The sequence below is a fragment of the Pleurodeles waltl genome, chromosome 4_2, assembly GCF_031143425.1.
Source record: "Pleurodeles waltl isolate 20211129_DDA chromosome 4_2, aPleWal1.hap1.20221129, whole genome shotgun sequence".
In the NCBI taxonomy this organism is placed as follows: Eukaryota; Metazoa; Chordata; class Amphibia; order Caudata; family Salamandridae; genus Pleurodeles; species Pleurodeles waltl.
The window spans coordinates 208,641,382-208,658,133 of NC_090443.1; the positions used below are offsets into that span (position 1 = coordinate 208,641,382).

A 16,752-nucleotide genomic window follows, 5' to 3' on the forward strand; every position below is an offset into this window, starting at 1 on the left:
GTATTTCTTCCTCTGGCTGTCTCACAGGAAAAAAGTAGTTGTTAGGTTTCAGCACAGCTGTCTGGTTTGCTAAAGGCATCTTGTGGACTTTCAAATAGGTGACTTGGGAATGCATTCCGCTCGCTGATTGCCATTAAGTTTGTGCGTTTGTAACTCACATTTTCTCGTTTTCTGTTTGCTGGCTTAATTTACTTTATGCTCTCCAGGTTTAATTCTTCTCTCGCATTGCCTAAACTGTGTTTACTGTATTCTTCCATGAACCTACCTTCTATAAACAGGCCTTTAAATCTTGTTCTTATCTTGTCACATTTGCTGTATTATCAAAGATAGAGGTCAGGTATTAGGCTCTCTCTTCCAAGGAGTTTGGTGTTTATTTTTCTTTCTCTGACTTCAAAGTGAGATAATTTATGTGACAATTCTGCTGAGTACTCATATAAGACAGAAAGGGATTTTTTTTAGCACACAGAAAATAAAAACCAGCATTGGCAAAGTCAATAGGTCCCACCTTTGGCATCTGTAGGTTTTGACAGTTATATGCTGTACAAAGCAGAAGGAAATGAAGTACCCCAAGACTCCCTAAAATTAAATAAAGCACAACTCACATGAGATTACAAAGAATGTCTGAATAATTAGTAGGTGCTTCTGTTTGGGGACCATATCCCACACCTCTGTTCCAAAATATTTAAATAGACAAATCCTCTCTTCTTCCTCGTCATCATTTTGCTGATTCTCCTCCAATTGTCTCTCGAGAATGGAATGGTGGTATAAGATGGGCCATGTTAGTGATTTGTACGGAAAATCTAATAAGCAAACTGCAGTATTTATAATCCTGTTACACTTTATACTGTTCTGTCATCTCCTATTCTGTAAGTCCCACTTTCCCATTAACTTTTTCATCCCTCTTCAATCTATCTGACTCCAATCTACCCCACTCCATTCCAATTTATTCTACTCTAAACCACCCTAATCTACTCTACTCCACTCTTCCACAATCTGGCACTCCACTCCAATCTGTCCAACTCCACTCCACATCCCACTCAAATCTACCCTACTGCAGCCCAGTATAACCCACTGCACCCCAGTTCACCTCACTTTAATCCACCCTACTCCACCCCATACTGCAGTCTAGCCCAGCCAACTCACCCAACTCCAGTCTACTTCACACCATCTCAATCTACCTCACACCACACTATCCAACTCAGCTCAATCTACTCCACTCTAATCTACCCCATCTCCAATCTACCCCACTGCACTCTACCCCAAACTACACTACTCACTCCAGTTTACCCCACACCACTGCAGTCAGCCCCACTTCACTCCAGTCTACCAGTCCATTATTCACCCAATCTATCCCACTTCAGTCTACCCCACTCCACTCTATCCCACTCCAGTCTACCCCACTCCACCCCATCCAAATCTACCCCACTCCCCCAATCTATCCCCTTTCACCTGAATCTTCCTCACTCCAATCACCTCCACCTCAGTCTAACCCAGTCCACCCCACCACAATGTACTCCACTCCACCCAATCTACTCTATTCCAATCTATGTGGCTCTAGTCTACTCCACTCCAATCTGCTCTACCCTATTCTACCCCACTTCACCCCACTCTACCCCACACCAGTTCTCTCCATTGTAAATCACTCCAATCTACCCCACTCTAATCCACCCAATCTACCCCTCTCAACCCTAATCTACCCAACTACATGCCACTCTTCCACAGTCTCACTCCATTCCACTCTCAACTCCACTTAAATCTATCCGGCTCCACTCTATCAAACTCCAATCTACCCCTTCTCCACTCTACCCCACTCCACCCCACTCCATTCTACTCTACCAGGTCTACCCCACTCCACTCCATACTACCACATGGCACTCAAATCTACCCCACTCTAGTTCAGTCAAACCCACTTCACCCAAATCCACCCTACTACAATTTACCCTACCCTGCTCCATCCCAGACTACCCTACTCCAATCTACCCCATCCAATCCGCCCCACTCAAATCTACTCCACTAAATCTACTTAACTCCACTCCAGCCTGCTTCACCTGAACCCAATCTACCCCACTCCAGTCTACCTCACCCCATTCCAATCTACTCCACAACACTCTGTCAAGCTGCGCCCTACTCCACGCTACCCCCACTCGTCTCCAATAAACCACAATCTAACCCACTCCTATCTATCTCACTTCAGTCTACCTTGTCTCCACCCTAATCTACCCCACTCCTATCTACCCCAATCCAATCAACCCAAATCCATTGCCCTGTATCTTCACCAATCAGGGCTGGCTTTTGGGCGATGCGAGTGGTGCGACTGCACCATGCACTGACCTCAGGGGTCTCTGTGTTTAGCAGTAACTTCTGAAACTTGCGATTTAAAAGCACCTGCTGAAAAGTTCCTTGTCCGTTTAGCCTTCAAGAAACAATTAAAATGTCAAAATACCTCTTGTGATTCAGGTTCCTGCTAGAGAGAGAGATGGGAGTTTTGCCTAGTGGCAGCTTGGTCTCCACATAAAGTAGCATAGAGGGTTAATATACCTGCTGCAAAAACAGAACTATGCAGCATATTTAAGAAAAGTGGTGCTGCACACAGTGCAGTGCCAATTTTCTTGCACCCCTTAGCGCCCCCCCTAACGCCACCATGTGTGCGTCATACTTAAAATACAGTACACCATTGCGGTAGTTAGGGGACTAGCGTCAGAATTTTTTAACTCTAACCTTGCAAAGCACCCAGAGGTCAGTTGTAACCAATGGAAGCCTCCTTTTAATGCCTGCTCTGAGCAGGCGTTAAAAGTGTTGGGGGAAAAAACGACACAAAGAAATCTAACAGATTTCTTTGCGTCATTTTTTTGTCCTCCCTAATGGGGGATGACCCTTTTGCATACATTATGCTTGGCGCATGCATAATGTAGCGCAAAGGGTTACAAAGTGGCGCAATGCATGCATTGCGCCTCTTTGTAAATATGGCACAGCATTTTTGGCCTTCTGACGCCAGATTTGTGTAAAAAAAAAAAAAAAGATACTAATGTGACGTTAGAATGGGACTAGGGGCTCGTAAATATGCCCCTATGGCAGTGCTTAATTTGTGCTTGTTGTTTCCCGTGCAGAGCACCAGCACTTATTTTTGAGGGCCTGCGCTTATTTTTCTGCCTCAAGCATTTACTACAAAAAAAGACACCTATGGGAAAGACGGAGGAAGAGAAAAACGAAAAAGCATCACAATGGGAAAAAGCAGAAATCTGCAAGAGTGAGCTAAAGGGTCAGGGAGGGCCTGTAAATGGATTGAAGAGGCCCGAGATGGCTTCAGGATTATGCTGGCTCTGTATTCCGTTTTCACACATTTAATTGCAGCAGCCACGTGTTTAAGAGGAGGGCTTTGGGCACTGGCACCTTTTTATTTACAAATTAAGCACTGCCTATGGGGCATATTTGAAAAAAGTGGCACTGCACACAGTTCTAAGCCACTTTTCTTGCGCCCGTTAGCACCCCCCCCCCCACCCCCAACGCCACCATGTGTGCGTCATATTTAAAATATGGTGCACCATGGCGGTAGCTAGGGGACTAGCGTCAGAATGTTTTATGCTAGTCCGGTGCTTTGCAGGATTAGCATAAAAAATGTTGACGCTAATCCCGCAAAGCACCGAGAAGCCCATTGTAACCATTGGAAGCCTCCTTTTAAAGCCTGCTCTGAGCAGGCGTTAAAAGTGCCGGAAAAAAATGACGCAAAGAAATCTGTCAGATCTGTGCAACATTTTTTGCATACACTATGCCTGGCGCAGGCATAATGTAGCGCAAAAGGTTACAAAGTGGCACAATGCATTGCGCCACTTTGTAAATATGGCGCAGCATTTTTAACCTTCTAATGCCACATTAGTTTTAAGAAAAATTACACTAATGTGGCATTAGAATGGCACTGGGGGTTCTTAAACCACTGCACCGGCGCTGCACCACTTTTCTTGCGCCCTTAGCGATCCCTCAATGCCACCATGTGTGTGCTGTATTTAAAATATGGTGCAACACAGCGATAGGGGACTAGAGTCAGAATTTTTTTACGCTAGTCTGGCGTTTTGCAGGATTAGCGTAAAAAATGTTGATGCTAATTCTGCAAGGCACCCAAAGGCCCATTGTAACCAACGGACGCCTCCTTCTAACGTCTGCTTTGAGCAGGTGTTAAAAATGCCGGGAAAAAATGATGCAAAAAAATCTTCAGAGATCTTCCATCTTTTTGGCCCTCCCTAACGGGGGAATGCCACCTTTGTGTACATTTTGCCTGGCGCAGGTATAATGTAGAGCAAAGGGATACAAAGTGGCGCAATGCATGTATTGCTCCACTTTGTAAACATGGCACTGGGTTTTTGGCCTTCTAATGTTAAAAAAATGACACTAATATGGCGTTAGAATGGCGCTAGGGGCTCTTAAATATGCCCCTATATTTTATGTGGCTAGCTGAGTGGATTAGTAAAGCCAGCCTTTACAAGTGCTTTAAAACACATGAATGTATGTGAAAGGGGAGCAGTGGAGAGATGAGGGACACAGTTGCCGGGTGGTAGTGAGTGAAATTGAGGAGGTCAAGGGGTGCGGGGTGCCACAATAAACTGCCACACAGGGCGCCACCAGTCCTAAAGCCAGCCCTGTTCCCAATCTAACCCACTCCAATCTACCCCAATATATGCCACGCCAGTCTACCCCACTCCAATCTACCCCACCCCAATCTGCGCCATTCCAATCTACCCTATTCCAATCTAGCCCACTCCAATCTACCCCACCCCAATTCTTTAACTTTTAGCCATGCTGAACAGCAGCCACACTGGTGTACAACATGGTTAAAACAGAGTCGGAAGGCAAGACCTATTGGCCTTGCCAAGCTTTTTTGTCTTGGCCACATGTTTGCAGTGAAGGACAGAAACAAATTGAGTGACCCCCATTTTCTCACATTGTTAAGTTTTTCACTTCACACATTGGAATCAAATAAGTGAGGTGTAGCACAAATGGACTAGTGAGCGTTTGCTACATTCCCTTTCACGTATTATTGCTCAGAGTCTCCATTCTCAGATTTTGCGAACAGTATACTGTTTAAGATGTGTTTTGTTTAAGGGTGACCTTTTACCTACTTGTCATGGTTGCATTTTTAGTTAGTTTTTGTAATATTTATCACTATGATGCTTTTATTTACGAAAGATCTATATCTTTCGATCATGTTGGTATTGCGTCCTGGGTTTTCTCCAAGATTATTTCGTTCTTATGTATGCTTGAACTAATTTCTATCTGTTCCACAGAAGAAGAATGTGTTATGGGGAAAACACAAACTCAACAAAGTTTAACAACTTGCAGTGCAGAACAGTTGCACAAATGTACCATTGCCATATGTATATAGAGCCAGAATAATATGTTGTATTATTTTAGTAACGTTTTCCATGAAATAAATATATATATATTTTTTAATAATAGTTTCCAAGGTGTAAATTAACCACATCTCTTAGAATACCCGAATAGTGACTTGTTCTACATACTATCATTCATTTCCTTTCCCTTAGGTTTTTGTTGAATTTGGTGTGCTGGTTATTGCCCTGAGAGGAATCTTAACAGTTACTTTGCCATTGTTTCTTAACAGAGGGAGACTTCCATCCTGCCCTAACACTATCAGTGAACGGCAATTCCAGTAGTCCACAGATGATATTGAATCAACACGACATTATGAGTAATTATGTAAAGCCTGCAGAGGAATGGCCGGATTGGAGTGAAGGGGATGATGTGAGGAGTGAAGGCATGATTAGGCTACAGATGAGGCCTGGTGAGGATTACAGCAACATAGAGGCACAACCTCTGAAAAAGACAGAGGAAGAGCCGTGGGTAGAATTTGAATCGTCCAGCCAAGATTACAGAAGGGCTTTGGGCACAGTCAGTGTAAAACAACCCCTTTCTGCCAAGTCCGACCCAGTAGAGGAACGAAATGCTATAAAAATTCATTCATCTATAGATAATAATAAAGTCAACTCTAAGGGAGACTGCAGTAACGTCCAAGACCATTCAAATCAGGATGAAGAAAACCTGATAAATCTGAAGATTTCACAGGAAAAGCCCTTCGAGAAAAAGGTTTCCTCCATGATTGGTTTGGGAGAAGAGTTCACAATACAAGTAAAAAGAAAATCTCGAGATCCAGAGTTGGACTGGTTTGCTGATATGGTCCCAGAGATTAAGCCCTCTTCAACCAGTTTGATTTTACAGAATACAGAATTGGAACTTACTACTGTGGACAGTTTAGAAGTGGTTTCAGACACCAATAGCCAACAGAAGGAAGGCAATGTGCAGAGCCTGGCCTTCTCATCTAAATTTGCTGCAGATGAAATTGCAGAGGTAAGATGGTTTACTATATTATAGGTAAGGTACTTAGACTGCTGAATGTTGAGATTAAGGTAGAGTTTATGAATGTCCCACCTGGTTGAAATATGTTTTTCACTGATTCACCATATTTATTCTGTCCAGAAAGGGAAACCAAGAGCCTGCTTATAAACCTGTGATGTCCCTGTTGCTGAATAGTTGGAGTGAATTTCTGGTTTCTTGGTGATAATAGCCCCTAACACCTCACTGGAAAACCTTTATTTTAGCAATATATGGAAGGAGGCGTGTCCATGGCAACTGACAAGCTGTTGAGCAACATAACCGGCCATTTCGTTAGGTAGCTTTGATCCCTTTTATATACTCGCCGGCTGTGAGTTTCTGAATTACTGATGGTGAAGGAGAGAGTATTTGCATGCTTTCCTATTTCTGTTGGTCATAAGGTAAGCAGCGTTTGCACTGAATATTTGTTTAAAAGGGTGCCTATGTAAATTTATCTCCAGAGTGCAAACTGTTAGATCAGTTGCTCACTCTGTCCAATAGTTTGTTTTGATCTGTGAGGAAGAAACAATGCATAACCTGCTTGTGGTAGGAGGGTGAGAAACAAAAGGACAAATCAAAAGTTATTTTTCCTGGATATTGATGGATTCATTGTAAAGTTTAAATTAATTGCCTTTAAAGATTCCAGCCATGAAAGTAAAAAAAAAAAAAGTGCTACAGGAGGTATCCACATAGCATCTGCTCCTTCTAAAAATTACCCGGTTAAATAGCATTGTCTTGTTGCATTTGTTTGTGGTGGACCTAACGGCGAAGAACAGTTGATACAGTAACTGATTGCTGGAAAATGGCCCTCTCTGAAGGGTCACCTCAGACTTTTTGCCTTCCTCCTCCTCTTTTTCTGACCTCATTTTTGTTGGCTTTAGGACTCCGGACACTTTACCACTGCTAACCAGTGCTAAAGTGCATGTGATCTCTCCTTAAAAACATGGTAACATTGGTTCATTCCCAGTTGGCATATTTAATTTACTTGTAAGTCCCTAATAAAGTGCATTACATGTCCCCAGGGCCTTTAAATTAAATGCTGCTAGTGGGCCTCCACCACTGATTGTGTCACCCACATAAGTAGCCCCTCAACAATGTCTCAGGTCTGCGATTACAAGGACTGTGTGGTAGTTTCCCTGCCACTTCGACTTTGTGTTTAAAAGTACCTGCTAAGCCTTAAATTCCCCTTTTTCTACATATGTCACCTTTAAGGTAGACCCTAGGTAACACATAGGACAGGGTGCTATGTAAGTAAAAGGACATGCATTTATGTGTTTTACATGTCCTGGTAGTGAAAAACTCACAATTCATTTCTCACTACTATGAGGCCTGCTCCCCTCTCGTAAGCCAGCATTAGAACTGATATACTTTTAAATGGTAGATCCTGATCTGAAAGGAGTAGCCCTGTGATATTTAGTATGACCAGAATGTTAATAGAAAACCCTGCTTACTCGTGAAGTTGGATTTAATATTACTATTTTAGAAATGCCACTTTTAGAAAGTAGGCAATTCTCTATGCTTACTACATTCTGTGCCTTACAGCCTGCCTCCAAACCATGTCTGGGCTGTGCTGGTTGACTGCTTCCCTTGTGCATTCCACCAAGACAGCCATAATCACAGAACACTGGGTCGTGTCTACATTCATCTGCATACTTAATGGGTCTCCCTGGTGGGAAGGGCTCTCCCTTAAACTTCAAAGGCCAGTGGCCTGCCCTCACACATAGGACTGATGACCCCCCCCCCCCACGGGAATACTGGCAGTCAGGGCTGGATTGAAAGATGAACTTGTGCATTTCAAAATCACTCTGAAGTTTCCACCATTCCAGAGGCACTCTTGGGTGTGTATTTATACTGGATCTCTGACCACACCAAATTAGACACTTCTGGATCTACACCTGTACTCTGTCAGAGGGTCTGCCTGGCTGCCCAAATGACTCATTTGGACTGCTGTGCTGAGAAGGTCTGCTGCCCTGATGCCTGCTAGCTCCTGGCTCTGCTGGAAGAACTCTACCTTCCCCCACAAGTGCTCTCCAAAGGCTTGGATTGAGCTTGCCTCCTGATCTGGAGTCTCAGGGTCAAAAAGTCTTCACCAAAGAGAAGAAAATCCCTGTGCATTGGAAAATCAACACAGCGCCTGCAGAAATCGACGCAGCGCCAACCGTGCGGCCGAAAAAAATCACTGCATCGCATACCGGATTGATGCAGCGCCTGCTCCTTCTTACTAGCCTGTCAAGGATTTTCAGCGCAACGTCCCTGGGCATCAAAATATTCCTTTATCGCAGCGAGGAACCAAGGCTGCACTCATCTGTGCCTTGCTGGAAAATCTGACACAACACCTTATTTTTGGACGCATCTCCTCTTCAACCCTCTGAGTTGTTATTATTGGCACATCCCAAGTGCTTTGTTTATGATACAACCACTGATTCTTTAGGATTGAGACTCATTTAAACCTTTGGATTTTTGTAGTTTTGGTCTTTTTTTATTCAGATAAATATTATCTATTTTCTTAAACTTTACACATTGACTTCTAAGTTAAACCTTCCTGCTATGTGCCAAGCTACCAGAGAGTGAGCACAGGAGAATTTAGGTTGTGTAGTGACATACCCTGACTAGAATTGTGGTCCCTACTTGGACAGGGGTGTAACACTGACAAAATCTGTTTATTATTTGTAAGATTCAGGTTAAGCTTTTTTAGTAGTTGTCAGTGTTGCTGTAACAAATTGCTTTTATTTTCTTTCATGTAGGCTCAGTGCTATGTTATCATTATTCTTGCAAGTAAGTGATTTGTTTTGTGGTATATAGCATTAACAAGGCATATCATATTCAAGGTTTTGAAAATAGCTGAACAAAATGTCACTCTTTGTGCAAAGGCCACTGAATGAAGGTGAATTTTTGTTGATAGGTTTTCTGCTAGACAGTAAGGAACAATTCCTTTAGAGGTTTGAATGGAAAATAACGCGTTTGTTATACCCATATTTAACTTGCCTCTTCTCGTACATCTTCACAAAACAAGATTAATAAAAGAAGGGTCAATATGGACTATTTCGGGAAACACTATGTAAACTGGTACAGAAGGATACAGTGATTGCAGGGCCTTTCTCATGAATTTCAGGTTATGATTTTAACTACGGATCACTCTACAAAGCAGGTTCATTTTTTATAGATGTGCATCATGTAAGAAAATCTATAAATTTTGGTAGGGCCCCACACATTTTTACCTGGATGGTTTTGCTGGTTTTTAGGACTCTGTGCACTATACCACTGCTGAACAGCAGTATAGCCCTTGCACCCCTCCCCCCCCCAAAAAAAAACATGTAATGTGCAATGAATCACCCTGTTTGGCTTATTTGACTTCCCATAAGCCCTAATAAATGGCACTTAAAATGCACTAATGGCATATGAGTTACATTTTATATGTAGATTGCATTGTGTATTTACAACCCATGTATCTGACAAAAATATATGGCTGGCAAGAGCACCACGGTGCCCATGTTACTACCATAATACATGGTGAAGGAAAGTGTGTGCATGTGTTTTCTTCTCAATAGTTTTACTGCAATTATTACATTGATATCATCAATGATGTTGTCAAATATGTCATGAGTGTTGTAATATATGAAGTAATTAGCAGGGGTTGGCGAGGGCACGAGTTATATTTACCTTCAGGCACAAGTTGCAGTTACTTGAAATAACTACTCCTGTAACTGCTGAATTTCTATGGTTTTGTATGTTTAAAATGTGAGCCTAACAATAACGTCCCTTTAACCATAGATTTTTTTTAAGTGCAATTTTTTTAATTCTATTTTCTAACTATAACAACATTGTGACATTTGTGTTATTTCACTGAATTTCTCGTTTTTTTTAATTTTTTTTTTTAACATAAAGTAAGTTTAATTACTATAACTTAATCCAGCCTCTGCGGCCAACCCCCTATAACCACCCAAACCCGCATGGCCTTCGGACATGCACGTCAGGGGTTGGCTGCAGGGTCTGACCTGCGGCCAGGCCCTGTAGCCACTCCCCTTCAACTACACCCACCCTGCATGGACCCCCTCCCCCGTGCCTTGGGGACCACCTCCTTGGGGCTACATTTAAAAAAATATTGGTGGGGCAGTGTGGACCCCCCTCGCCCCAGGGACCACCACCTCCCTGAAGCAAGCCTTCATTTTGTTTAAGGGAGGGCCACATGGACCATCTTGGGGCCCAAAGACCACCACTTCCCCTGGGCCTAAAACATAATTTTAAAAGGGAAGGGGCCATTTTCGATCCCAGGGTCCCCAGGGCCAGGCCACATATCTAATGGTGCCCTGGCCCCACCAGAGCACCCTTCAAATAATTATGGGGACCACAGGAGGAGCCCCAAGACCCGTTCACTCCCACCGGCTCCTGTCACCTGCAGGAGCCGGCTTAACTCCTGCAAGCAGGGAGCTGCTTTAAATAGCAGCTCCCTGCTTGTGGGAGCAGTGCTTTAATCTCTTTCACTGCATGTATGTTTGCGTGCAAGAAAATAGATGAAAACTCGAGAGCTGTTTGGCAGCTTCAGCTTGCTGAAAGCGGAGTTATGTTTGCTTTTGTTTGGTGGGAAAAGCAAACAGCTACCTCCAGAGGGTGGCCACCTCAGGAGGTAGTGGGAGCCAGCCCCGTGGGGTGGCGGGCCCCAGGGTCATCTTTGGCTCTAAGAGGAGGACCATATCCCCCCCCCCCCCCACTGGGATATTTATACTTCTAGCAAAATAATCTCTTACTACAAATAATTGCATTGAAGATCGTTTTCCGACAAATCACAATTCATAAATATAACTTGTTGCTGATCATCTGTGAAAATTACAACCTCTTTTGATGCCTTCCTCGTGTCTATACTTATCCACTTTGGGGGAGCCTGAACCCACTAAAGCTCAGTTTCACAATTAAATCAACAGCCCATGGCAAGAAGTGCCGCTCTATAGTACTTGTGGGGTTTGCAAAGAAAAGCAGACAACCCAAGGGCTTCAGGACATACTGTGATCGAGGGGGCATGGGAAAGGTGGTTGTTTATGCAGGCAGGACCATGCAAAGCCACAGATTTATAGGCTGGACTTGCACTTCAGGTCTCCGATAACTACACTTTCCCTTTTTACCACAACTCACACCGTGCCCTATTGACACACTTTCCGCAAGATATAATTTCGGAGACTTGACCACGTTATAAGAGAACATCTTTAAGGGCTATTGTTTACAGATTCCCCTCCCCAAGACTGCAGGTGGGCTGCATGCTCCCCCCTACATTTACTTAAGTGAATGTGGGGGAGGCCCACCTCCCCAGGGAAAATCTGATTAAGTACTTCTGCCCTTGGGAGGTGATGGTCACCCGGACTGTGGAGGCTCACGGGCCCCCCTGCATTCACTTATGCAGATTTGCCCCACGGAGGTGGCAGTACCCGAGCGAAGCAGGCCTACCCAGATACATAATCTGCAGTGCCCTGGGGAGGTGACGGTCCCTGGGGATTTCATAAGCCCTAGGAGGGGGAGGGGGCCCTGCACCCTAGGAGGAGGGCCCCGGCACCCCATCATATATTTATGCAATGCCCCGGGAGACCATTTGCTTTTTGTATATAAAAAAAAAATCACTGATTTACACCATAATTTTTAAAAGAAAAATATGCTTTTTAGCCCCAGGGGGCTCCCTACATACTTTTTTTTTTTTTGTTCTTTTTTTTAAGTCTTGGACTTCCTGGTTGAAGTGTTGGCAGCCAATGAGATCTCTGCACAAGATTGGCAGTATTCACAAATTTGTCGCAACCCTAGATATATAAATTTGGATTTCTGTTAATTACTCCTAAACTACTGAACAGGTTTTCACCAAATAAACAAAAGCTACCCTTCTGGCAAATTTGGTGTAATTCCATCCAGCGGTTCGGGCTACAGGCGTGTCTGAAGAGTCTATGGGAATTAGCATAGGAAACCTACCCTTTTTGCCCCCTTTTTTCTTGGCACCTGCTTAATGGAAGACCCCAAAACTTTCCATGCACAACAAGATTCTAGAGGGCACTCTTTTTGGAATATTTTGTGAAGATTTGTCAAGCTGTGCCAAAGATATAGGCATGTCAGAAAACACTATTTCTATGGGAAGTAGGTCCTACCTATAACTACCTAGTAGTTATAGTTTTCTTTGGTGCCGGTTGATGAATCTTCACAAACTTTAAAAAAAAACAAAAAAAAAACAATGACGCTCACTTCAGCTGCTGTCTGGAAAGTTTTGAGGTGATCCATCAAGGTAGGATTGGAGGGGCGAGTAAAAGGGGGGCCCGAAACACGTTTTCCCCAAGCATTTCTCCATATGGATTTTGAACATGACTGCAACCCGAACTGCTGGACGGCATTACACCAAATTTAGCAGAAAGAAAGCTCTTGGTCGAGAGAGAGCTCTATTTGTTATTTGGTGTGTAAATCCATTCAGTGCTTTTTTTAGATATTAAAGAAAATTCTTATTTGTATATGTTGGGACTCAAAGGCTCCGCAAACCCTCCCAATCTTGTGCTGAGATACGATTGGCAGCCATCTAGGGTCTTAGCTTCAGAGGAGTCCCAGAAAAAAAGATAAAGAATAGGAAAAGGGTCCAGGGAAGAGACACCCTGGCCCATTAGCTCTGGGACCCGAAACTCCCCCCCCCCCTTCCAACCCGTCCATCCCCCTGACGCCAACCCCAGGGCAAAATACACTTTTAAAAAACAAAAATGTTGCCGCAAATTCGCTGTGGGGTCACAAATCCTCAGCTAAAATTAAAAAAACGGAAAAAAAACGTGGTCTGCCACAATTTTCTTTTAATAAAGCCCCTGGGTGTGTCAGGCCCAAGGGCATATAAAAAAATAAAGGAGGTGTGCGCAAGGGCCCCCGAGCTTATTTATGCCCCGGGGCCCGCCCTTCCCAGGGGCGCACATAGCTGTTTCTTGTGACTTTACTGGTGCTTTGACAGCTCCCGAAAAGTCACAGCAAACACTCCAGTTCAAACAAGCAAGAGCTGTCAAACAGCTCTTGGTTGATGGGAGTGGAGGTTTCACACATGCGGGCAGGGAAACAGAGGAAACGATTGCTCTCACAAGACAGGGAGCTGCATGTTTAACAGCTCTCTGTCTGTGACAGCCGTGTCATCTCCCGCTGGAGGCTGGACCACAGGGGCCTTGCTTGGGGAGAGGAGCCGCGAGGGCCCCCTCCTCCAAAAAATATGTTTAGGATGGGCCCCTGGCAATGGGATCACTGAGGCTGCAATTGGCCTGGGGAGGGGGGTCACGCCATAAGTGCATATTTTCTATAAATTAACACGGTCTTTCCCAGCCATATAAGACTGAAGTCTGACATTCTCAGTATTACATTTACTTCCAACAGGAGCAGCCTGCAAATTGATTCCATTGTGTTCTACTGCACACTCCCAGAGTGTTCTAAAATGCAGCTAGAACGCTAACAGTCTTACTTACGACAAGTCATCTTAATTTAATCAAACTGGTAAAACTTAAAACATTTAATCTAGGGTGGAACAAAATTAGGGGTTTCATTTTGTCATTGAAATTATGGTTAGTGCTGTAGAAAGAAAAATTAGGGCATGTTTTAAGTGAGTTCTCAAATATCTTCCTCTTCTAGTTCAATAAACCATTGTGACATATATACTAAAACATGCACTTTCAACACCAGCAGGATCCCTGGTGATCAGCATTTTACTACAGTGTTCTAATGAGCGACTACAGTGCTAACATTCTGAATTTATGCCAAAAGTGTTGCACATATGACTGCCATCTTGATGGAATAGATGTGGAACTGAAAGCATTTTCTACTGAGGATACTGCAGTAAATGAGGAGTTTAGGGAGCTTCATAACAAATAATTCTCCAGAGATGGCCAACAGAGGAAAAAAAGAGACCAAATGTACCACATATATCACCCAAATGTAGCTCAAGCATAGCCCACTGACACAAGTGTGCAAAACCGCCAGACTCGCAGTGGTGGTCGGACCGCCACCTGACTGCTGTCTCTGCCAGGATCCAAGATCCTGACAGGGTGACAGCAGTCTTGTTTGTAATCAGCAGGGCAGCACTGGACTCTGGGCCACCCTGCTGATTACATCCTTGTTCTCCACCAGCGTTTTTATGGTGGTTTCCCCACCATGAAAAGGCTGTCGAGGAACAAGTGCAAAGGGCCCATGCAGGGGCCCCCTGCCAAGCACCGTGCACACGCTACTTTATTTACTACCCTATCAAGCCCATGCATCTTTGAAAAAGAATACCCTTGCAGAAAGAAATGTTCTTTGAGATACCACCATAGCTACAGATATCTGTGGGATTGTTGATGACAAGGGAAACGATATACCAACACCTAAATCTATCCATGTTCCACAAAAACACTGTTGCTCTCATGGGTACTTCCAGCCATGGTATTCTAACTCCACCAATGTCTGTCACAGTACCACTCTTCCAATGAAACCTGAAAATGCAACACTCCATGCTTTTTGACAGTAGGTGGTTTATTCATGGGCTTGCTCCTCCCTGGTCAAACCATTCAATTCAGAATGTCCTGTTTATCCATATTTTGTTTTTCTTTTTTATATATGTTTGCCTTGGTACTTATATACACAACCAAGTGAGAAAAAGATCACAGAACAGTTGACATGCAAGAGATGATTCATGACTGTTTACATGTGGGAAGTTAGATAAAAGTTCCCTATATGAGAGAAGTAATGCTTGCTGAAGAGATAGGTCCTCAGTTCTTTTCTGGATTGCAAGAGTGAAGTTCTGATGTTGATGGGACGTCATTCTAGATCCTGTGCGCATAGATGGAGAAGACATACCTAATGGTCTTTTCATTCCACATTTCCTTCATTTCCAGTCTGTTGCTGTCAAGGCTTGTGATTTGGCTCTGTCCACCACAGATAGCTAAGTTCTTTGCGAAGTGGCAGGGATGGTGTTTTTTCATGGTTTTGTGTTGGGCTGGTTGTTGATGGGGCTTCTCTTCAAGATGATAAAGCTTTGGTTGGGCCAATTCGTTTGAACGCTGGGTGATGTAACCTCTCCATGTCTTTGATATGATATGCTGTTAGAAGATAGAATACTTTTGAGGGTGCCAGGGTAATGTTGGTGAGGCCATTGAACTAAGTGCTGGCCTCAAACACCAGATATATGATTCAGGGATGCAGTTTGGTCCGTTGGTGCCAAACCTGTGTCACTCACTAGCCTTTGAACTCGAAGTTCTGTCAGCCCTACCATTTGTATGACAACCTCGACTACTCGACCACTTGCAGTGAGCACCATCGCAAAGCAACAGCCTGCCCATTCGCAACAACAACAGGATTCTTCTGCTACAGCAACATTCGTCCTCGATGCCAGGCCTGCTCTTCATGCTACATTGATGCTACATTAATGACCTTCCGTGAAGCTTCCCTGCTCCTCGTGGTCTCCTCCCCCATGAACGGGTCTCTTTGCACTAGACTAAGAAGGTAACTTTTCAGAGGAACTTACCTGGTTCCTGTATGCGACCTGCACTCCATCACGGTTAGCCTGAACTTGTGATTTTGTCCTAGTCTTGCACGTCCAGATAGCTGTGAGAGGCGCTTTGGGCATTTTTGCACTATTTTCACTTAAATCTTTGAAATTGCATACCTCTTGTTCTACTGATTGTATTTTTTTATTTATTACATTTGCTCTATTGTTGTTAATTAATGTAGGATTTTTCTTATATGGTGTTTTCACTTTATTGCTACTTGGAGTCCTGCATAAATACTTAACACATTGCCTTTAAGCTAAGCCTGGCTGCTTTGTGTCAAGCCACCAGAGGGTGGAGCACAGGTTAATGTGGGGTTTGCTTGTGCCTCACCTTGGATTGTGATTGCTGCTTGAGTAGGTTTTTACCCATGAAATGTTACTTCCGATATTTGTTTTTTCCTCATCTTTTATTTATTCATGTTTCATATCCATAACATTTAAAGCCCTACAGGAAAAGTACCCTATGTCAGGGTTGGTTCAAATAATTTTTGCAGGAGGACAAAACACAGGCATGTTCACAGGGCATACAAGCTTTTCGAGAAGCATATAAAACACAGACAGGATAAAATATACAATGTAATAGAATATATAGGTTGCTATAGATATAGCTACAGAACACGGAATGTTTGTCATAGAAAACTAGTGTAAAGGTCTTACATATAGCTTGGTGGTTGGGGCACCCAGTCACAAGCGTGTTGGATGTTCCATCCACCGCATTACCTCTGTGGCACCTGTAATACAACAGATGGGGTGTACAGACTTTGTTTTTACAGATTATCCAATCTGCCAAACTCTAGATAAAACCCACAAAAAGGGCTAACAGGTTGAGGGCAAGTATTCATAATACATACAGTGTAAAAAGAAAAGAC

At 43.5% G+C, this 16,752-nt stretch overlaps 1 protein-coding gene across 1 annotated transcript in view; it reads left to right on the forward strand.

Annotated features, from left to right (window-relative positions):
• The window catches only part of SCYL3 (SCY1 like pseudokinase 3), a 617,362-nt gene that overhangs the window by 514,714 nt on the left and 85,896 nt on the right, over nt 1–16,752 (forward strand). Inside the window, exon 11 of the mRNA XM_069231087.1 lies at nt 5,612–6,354. Coding sequence (XP_069087188.1) covers nt 5,612–6,354 — 743 coding nt within the window. The remainder of the gene's footprint in view (nt 1–5,611; nt 6,355–16,752) is intronic.